At 47.8% G+C, this 7,895-nt stretch overlaps 1 protein-coding gene across 2 annotated transcripts in view; it reads right to left on the bottom strand.

The window, feature by feature from the left end:
* Lonrf3 (LON peptidase N-terminal domain and ring finger 3) overlaps positions 1 to 7,505 on the bottom strand; it is a 38,398-nt gene extending 30,893 nt beyond the window's left edge. For both annotated transcript variants that reach the window (XM_055604933.1, XM_055604935.1), the window contains exons 1-3: positions 6,513 to 7,505; positions 3,651 to 3,769; positions 371 to 493 (exon numbers count right to left, since the gene is read on the bottom strand). In XM_055604933.1, the coding sequence (XP_055460908.1) occupies positions 371 to 493; positions 3,651 to 3,769; positions 6,513 to 7,353 (1,083 nt within the window). In that variant the 5' untranslated portion in view covers positions 7,354 to 7,505. The remainder of the gene's footprint in view (positions 1 to 370; positions 494 to 3,650; positions 3,770 to 6,512) is intronic.
* Between the last annotated feature and the right edge of the window lie 390 nt (positions 7,506 to 7,895).

A 7,895-nucleotide genomic window follows, 5' to 3' on the forward strand; every position in this document is an offset into this window, starting at 1 on the left:
AGAAGAGGTAAGGTTTGAGTTCTGTATTCCTCCATGTGTAGCTAGTGAAACTTGTGATTAAGCCAAAGAAAAGTTATACAGCTGCAAGCAGCCCTCACTGACTCCATGGTCAAACCATGCATTACTGACTCCGACAAAAAAAAAAAAAAAAAAAAAAAAAAAAAAAAAGTAGGACCTGCCAATTTGATACTACATACCAGAATGATGGGGCTTCTGGGCAATCAGCTGGCATCTCTCTCCTGCCCCTTAAACCAGAGGAGCACCCACTCAGGACCACAAATACTGAGGAGGGTAGCATCTTCATCCTTTTCTCTAGAGAAGACAGAGTAGTGGGGGTCCGCCAAGCAGCTGAGCCTGCCACTCAACTCACCCTTTGAGCTTCAGCTCTGGCTCTCTTGTTCTTTCCATCAAGGGATACACAGTAGAGAAATTCTCTGAGTGCTTCCTCCACTTTGCCTAGGGTGGCTAATGCTTGTGCTTTTCTGAAGTGTGCCTGGAAGAGAACAGTAGCAGTCAATCACATCTTAATCACCTTCTTAATGTAGTTCCTATTAACAGCTATCTCTGAGTACTTACAGAGCAGTCACTATTGGGTGAAGTGTGGTCAAAAGACTTTTATTTTCTTCCCAATAATGATAGCAAACTATTTTAAATCCCATTTAAAAGACAACAAAATGAAGATCCAGAGAGACAACTTGATCATAATCAAGCAGCTGGTAAGCTATGAAGTCAGAGTTTAAACCTGGGATTGACGATATACCAAGCCCATATTCTTAGCTACAGTGCTTACTACCTCCTCTCTACCCCACAACTGTATGAGGATCAAATATGCCAGAGCCTCCAATTTAACCACCGACTATAAGAGCTCAGTTTTCAGTGTTTGTCCAGAGATGACTCACCTCCCTTTGAACTGGTTTCTAAGACAGTCATGGTTTGAGTGAGCCAATCATTTCTACAGAGGCATGAGAGAAGGAACATGGATCCTCCACAAAGGTCACTAGTAACAATCTACTACTGGAATTGTGGCAGACCACCTTCCAGAAGGCTGGTCTGCAAATGAGCCAATGTTTTTGCTTCTAGGTACTTAGCTGTCTTTTCTTCTGTTACTAAATATTTTACAGATATCAGGATGTTTTGTGGTCTCAGGATTCAAATCCAAGTGCTCTGGGATAAATTCTTCAGAAGGGTCTAAGCACTTGAGAGGGGCAAAAGAGCCAAAGAGCACAACTGCTGCCTTCTATTTCACCTTGTATGAAGGAAAAGGCCTAGGTGTCACTTGATGTGCATTTCTCTGACTCCTTTTGGTGTCAGGACCTGGCTCAGCCCTGCCTTCTTGAACAATGGACACAGCCATAAACCTCTTGGGGACCTCTTTCTCAAGCCCTCACTTCTTTCTGGAGCCTAATCTTGATTGTCACACTCCCTTGTTACTCCTGCTAACATTGACCTTCTGGAGAAAGGCTAGCATGACATTATTGAGCAAGTATAGGGAGATAAGTACTGGAGAACTAGAGAGGCTTCTGGGTCCCTAGGAATCATCACAGTAACAACTCACACAACTGACTTTCTTAGGGAGGCCAGCTTACCCCACTGACAGCTATCCTACCAGCAAGGTGTGCTGAATGACATTAAACCCTGGATAGACAGAAAGAACTGGGCTGCCTGTTGGACTTGCTCCCCTGTGGAACCCAATAGCATTTCATACAGAAATGGTGGGAAATACAAAGCTCAAAATGTAGAGGTATATACATCAGACCCTTTCAGCCCCAAAAACAGCAGAGTTATCTGAACTCTCCCTTTCCTTTTGCTTATAGCTGTGGGGACATGACACCCCTAGACAAGTACTTGGACCAATTCTTCCTTCGCTGTAGAAATCCCTTTTCTTACTGTATCTAGAACATGTTTCTCAATTCTTTTCACATTATTGTATCTAGATTTAGTTTTCCAGTGAAAACAGCTACAAGAGAAGCCCCTGTTATCCCAAGGAATCTACCTGACTTGTATGTTAGAGAGCCTGTCCCCATGGCAACTTAAGGTTTTGGTGACTTGTATTAACCTGTAAATATGTTCCTTGGGAAAGAGAACACACTGATCCATCACCATCCATGAAAACTGTCTCATGAAAGACCAATAAGATTCACTCTAATACTATAGGCAGAGTATACCAGTCCACATGGTCTTTCCCCTAAAAGAGCTCTCTGTAATATTCCATGCTGGCCTCAAACTCATGATTCTGCTGAGATTACAGGCCTATGCCACCATATCCAACTTCACAAGGCCTTTTCTATAGTTTGTGGATCTGCAAAACTTCTGATTATCCAATGTTTTTATAGGTTTAACTTCAAAATTCACTAGGCAGCAAAATTAGAACTAAACTGTTGTGAACTGTTTTATAGTTTTTATCATATTCAGTGTGATTGTGTATGTAAATTGCTGCAGAGTATGTTTAATTAGAATGACAAGGAGGTTGCCTGGAGATTATTGAAGGTATTGCCTCATCCATGGTCTTTCGACCATGAGAAACATTGTGGATTCTGAGAACACCTGTCCCTATAAGATTCAGATAAGGCACAGCGGCCCTAGTCTTGGAGACACTGCTTTTTCAACCCTCAGGTTGTACACAGAGGACCACAAACCAAGAACCTGTAATGGTTATAGCTTGTATAATGTTCTATTTGCCAATCTCACCTTTGATCCTTATACTTACCCATGAAACAATCATGGCAGACAGTAATAGCATCATGTAACAAATAAGAGCACTTGAATTTCAGAGAGTGTAGCCATTTTCCTGTGGTCACACTTTGCAAACATTAAGGACCAGACCCAATTCTAATCTTCTAAATAAAATACAGACGTGTGAATGAGGTTGGTTCTGAGGCCAGGCAGAAATGCAGGAACTAATACTTTGTATTCAGGTATCCCTGATCTTGATGTCTACCCTGTATTCCCACTTCTCCCATGTGATGTAGATTGGCGGGGGGATACTGGCATGTTAAATGAGTGTATTAATGATTCAAAATGGCACAAACATTGTGAGAATATGAAGATCTCTCTCTTTCTCTCTCTCTCTCAAAAAAGTTGTTTAAGCTCAAGAAGCCAGTAGACATTCTGAAGGACCAGGACAGGAATGTCTTTCTCATATTCTTCTCCCTTTTATCCCTAGAAATTTATGAGTGATGATGGTGGTGGTAGTGATAAGAAATGCTCAACTAATACTACATGTATTGTTCCAAACATCTTCCCTACTTAATCTCACAACAACCCTATTTACAAGGTATTTTAAAAATAAGCCTGTTATAGATGAGGACATTAGACACAGATAAATTAAGTAATTTTCCCAAGGCTGTACAGTTATGAAAAGTAGCAGAGCTGAGACATGAGGTCAGCCTGTCTTGCTACTGATTGCATGTTTAAAAAAAAATACAAACACCAGGCTATCCTGAAGCTTATCAACTGAATATAGATTTATTGTGATCCCTTGTAGACTTAGACCTCCCTTTATCAAGGGATGCCCTTCACTGTGCAAACAATTTAGAAAGCCCTCTCCCTACTCTGCTAGAGCTGTAGCATCTCTTGCCCAGGGGAACAGCCTTTCCTGCAATCCCTGTCTGCAGCACATCCCCTTGCCATCCCTCCTGACCGACACTCACCTTAAAACCCATTGGCCGGAGTTTACATGCTATTTCTGCATCGTGCAGTGCATCCTCATGAGATTCCAAGGTGAAATAAATTTGAGACCGATTGCTATAAAGCAAATGGTCATTTGGAGCTGCCAAAATGAGAAAAAAGCCCTCATTAATGGCCCCCAGCACAAGCAGGTGATTAAGTCCTGTATGAGGATGGATCTTAAGGAAAGAAAAGTTACCCAAGCTCTTTCTATTGGACCCAAATAATTGTCATTTCTACTCCTAATATTGTCCTGACCAACACTCCAGCTTCTCCATGCAAAGCAGTAATGGTGTTCTCTTTTCCAAGCAATTCCTAGGAGTTGTGGCACCCGTGACACATTAGAAAGTTTCACCTAGAGGAAACCCTGGCACTGTTCTGCAGATGCACACTGCTAGTGTCCAGCAACCTAGCTTCTGAATGAGCCACCATCCAAAAAGAATGAGGCCAGGGAAGAGGGAAAGAGAAAGAGAGAGAGAGAGAGAGAGAGAGAGAGGCAGAGATGACCCCATCTTGACAGCATAAAACAAGTCCGTGTTAGTATTCTAGGTGAGATGACCTGTGGTATTAACAACACCTCGCTTTCTTCCTAACAGCCAATGCATATGAAGCTTTCCTGGGTAAAACAGATAGGCATTTACAAGGTCCATCCTCCCATTGATGGCCAAATGAGAAAGTACCTTGACAAGATGTTTAGAAGTCTTACTCTCACCATCACTGAATTACTAGAGTCTAGGCCTGAACAGGTCCACAATGCACCCATTCTTTAAATAGGAAAAACAAGGTCAATGAGGTGAAGTAACAGGCCATACAGCTGGTTAGAGTCACTGCTAGTTGATGTTAAAATTTTGAGGTTTGGGTAGAGGAAAGTTATTTTTCTCAGCATGGGTACAGCATTTAGAATAACAACAGTAGCTATTTCCAAGATAAATATAGTCTGTTAAAGGGGTCCCTTTTTCTCTGAGAACGGTGAAGGTGGTATTGACATTTTTACCCTGACTGTACCAAGAAAGTTAATAGAGGAATAGAAACATCCTCCCAGGAGAACTGCTGGCAGTGATAGAAGAGGAAGGTGGAAAGGGGCTTTCCTGGCTAGCCTTTGGGGAATGAGTGAAAGGAATTCAGCCTTCCTTAGAATTCTGTAAGTAAGTGGCCAATACCTATTTCATTCATATGACTGCGTTCTTTCTCAAGCTCTGGGCTACAGTTTCTGCTGCCAGAAACAGGGTTCGATGTCTGCCTCTTACCCCATCCCACAGGAGTTATGCTCTGGAATGACCTGGGTGTCTATTACTTGCTCTTAACTTTAGCATAGACTTTACAGTCTCCTCTGTCACTTTTCTGAAACACATACCAGCCCATTGGCAGCTTACAGCCTGCTTTGTTCAGGTGCAGGTGGAGTATTTGTCCTGAGGAAGTGTGTGTCCCTCAGTCTTCATGGCCAGTCAGCCCTGGTTTTGCTCCCTTCTGCATTACCTGTTGCTGGCTTGAGCGGGATTCAACATGTGGAGACTCCACCCCTTCCCTCTTCTACCCATTAGAGTTAGCCTAGAGGGCCCTAGGATACCACAGCCTGGTCTGCTTAGCCCCACTGCCTCCACCCCAGCATGCTTCACTGGACAAGGTGCCCTGCCAGCCCGAAGAGGTACTGGCACCAGCCTGTGGTTCCAAGGCTACTTCCTGGGTCAGAGTGGGAGGAGGCAGGAGACACAAACAGGTCCCTGGGAGAACTCTGGTGCTCCAATCAAGCAGACATGTGGGACTGTCCCAGTTGCCCTTGAAACTACAAAGCCCGCCCTACCACTTCAGACAACTCTTGGAGAAGGTAGACAAAGGTATGGCCCCTTTGTAGCAGCCCCTTGTTTCCTTGGGGATCCTGAGCAGTTGCCTGGTCCTGGCTCCCTTGTATTAGAGGAGTCAAAGGATTCCATGTCAGGGCACAGGCTGTCTAACTGCAGCGGGTGGAGGGGGGCGGGGCAAGTGCATCTATTTCAGCCAAGGATCCTGTGATAGGAAGCGGTGACAATGAGTCACGGGGTAGCCGGGAGCGAGCCCCCCCGCCCCCCGCACACGCTCGCGGGATGGTTTCCGACTCGAGCGTGGCCCACTTCTGTTACCTCAGTGTTACACAATCCCCGCCTGCCTGCCCACCCGCCTGCATGTAGGAAGGGCCGCCGACCGGGGCGGCTGAGGTCCTTATGCAACCAGTGCTCTCCTGACCTAATTCCAGGCCGGAACCACCCCACAGGGAGCCACGGCCCCGGAAGGGACAACTCCCAGAGGCGGGAGCCGCAGACTGGGGTGCAGGCGGCTACCTCTGGCTGGTAAAAGCCAGGAGGACCTCGCGCAGGAGTTTGGGGAAATAGTGCCAGGTTTCTCACTTGGCAGGGAAGGTACCGGCAGGTGTAAGAAAGATCTCCAAAGTGTCCAGGAAAGACAGAGAAATAGAGATGGTGACACTGAGCAAGACAGAAACAGTGACAAAGATGAGAAGAAATGAGAAAAAAAAAAAAGAGAGGAACGGGATGAAACAGAAACTGAGATCAGGAGGCATAAAAGCACAAAAGCAAGCAGGAGATGTAGAAAAGAAGAAAAAAAGCAGTAGAACCAGAGGGACTGGGCACAGCTAAAGAAAGCTAAAGTAGGGAAGTCAAACTCCTAGAACTGTCCCTCCTCATCCTCCCGGGCTAAAGGCAATTCCCTCCCTACTCCCACTCCAGCCTCAGCCCCTCGCACACCCAACTCTGCCCAGAGGTCCATCCCCCATCTGTCTCCCAGGTTCGTTTTCCCGCCCCCTCTCGTCGTGACCAAGCCCCCACAGCCCAGCGGCGCGGCGGAGAACTCACCCAGCCGAACTGCCTCGTTGTACTTGAGCAGAGCTGCCTCCACCTGGCGCTCACGATACAGCCGGTTGCCCTCATGCCGGAGTTGTGACGCCCGCGCGGGGCCCGGAAACAACTTGCCCAGAAGGCCGCTGAGTACCACGTTGACTCTCAGTTGCAGTGGCGCCTGCTGCCCAGCCCGCCGCGTCTCGCGTGCCCTCCCACTGGCCACCATGAGAGCTGAGAGCTTGACCCCACACAGCGCGCAGCGCCTATCGGCGGCCCGCCCACGTTCCAGGCACAGTTTACAAAAGGTGTGGCCGCACCACAAGGACACAGGGTCCGAGAGAAATCCGTGACACTTCCGGCACTTAAAGCCATCCCATACCTCGGGGGCCACGGCAGCAGCCTCCCCTGCCTTTTCCATGGCCGCCTTGCAGCAGCTTGAAGTGCAGCTCTGGTCAGAGGGAGCTGGCGCCACCATCTCCTTTTGCGGGACGCTCTCCGCCAGGCAGCGCACCAGCTGCTCCAGCTGCTCTGCTACTAGCTGATGCCTCTGGGAGAGCTGTCTGTACACCTCGAGGGCTTCCCGAAGGCGCCCATTGAATGCCAAGGCGTCTGCCTGTGTGAGCAGGACTTTGCACTCTGGTGGCGTCGAGGTCCCGGGAGGAGGATGTGTTTGCTCCAGCTCTTGAGTCAGGGGAGGTTCAGAGCTCTCGGGAGTCGCCTCCCGGTGAGCTGCTAAGTCTCCACCGGCCACTGATGCCTCCCGCTCTTCCGGCTCCGCCAGCTCCGTCAGTTCTAAGTTGTTGCTGCCTAGCTCGGCGGGCAAGCTCAACGTCTGTGCAGTCTGAAATGAATCCATTGAGAGAGGGAACTGCGGAGGTTGTTGGTGTGGGAGAGGCGTCTAGGAACAAGAAACTAGCAGGAAAGAGCACCGGCTGGAAGCGATCTGCGCTGCCATGAATGCTGGATTGCCTTGCGCCCCCCTCTGCCTGGCCTTCCGGAGCTCCATGCCGGCTGCCCCGAGCCGCCTAATAACTGTCTTGTCTCAGCAAAGTGTTATATAAAACGTCACCACGTGACGCCCCACCACGCTGCTCATTGGCCGGTAGCTGGGAAATTGTTACAAAACCAGACAGTTTTGTAACAGCGTTGTGCTTGCTTCTTTTGGCTTAGGGTTTCTTGGCTTCTTTTTTGAGGTTGTTTTTGTTTACTCTTAATTTCCCACTCACGGCTTGGGTTCTTTCTGTCTTGGGCGAGGAACGCAACCTCTTCTTCCACGCTTTCCATCTCTAAACTCTATCCCATCTCACATCCAAAGTAGCCAGCAAACAGGTCCGCTCTGCCAGCGGCTTGCTAGAGTCCCCCGCCCCGGAGAAGCCAGTCTCTATAGGTTTCAGACAG

Source organism: Psammomys obesus, unplaced genomic scaffold (assembly GCF_907164565.1).
Source record: "Psammomys obesus unplaced genomic scaffold, mPsaObe1.curated_primary_1811, whole genome shotgun sequence".
Classification (NCBI taxonomy): domain Eukaryota; kingdom Metazoa; phylum Chordata; class Mammalia; order Rodentia; family Muridae; genus Psammomys; species Psammomys obesus.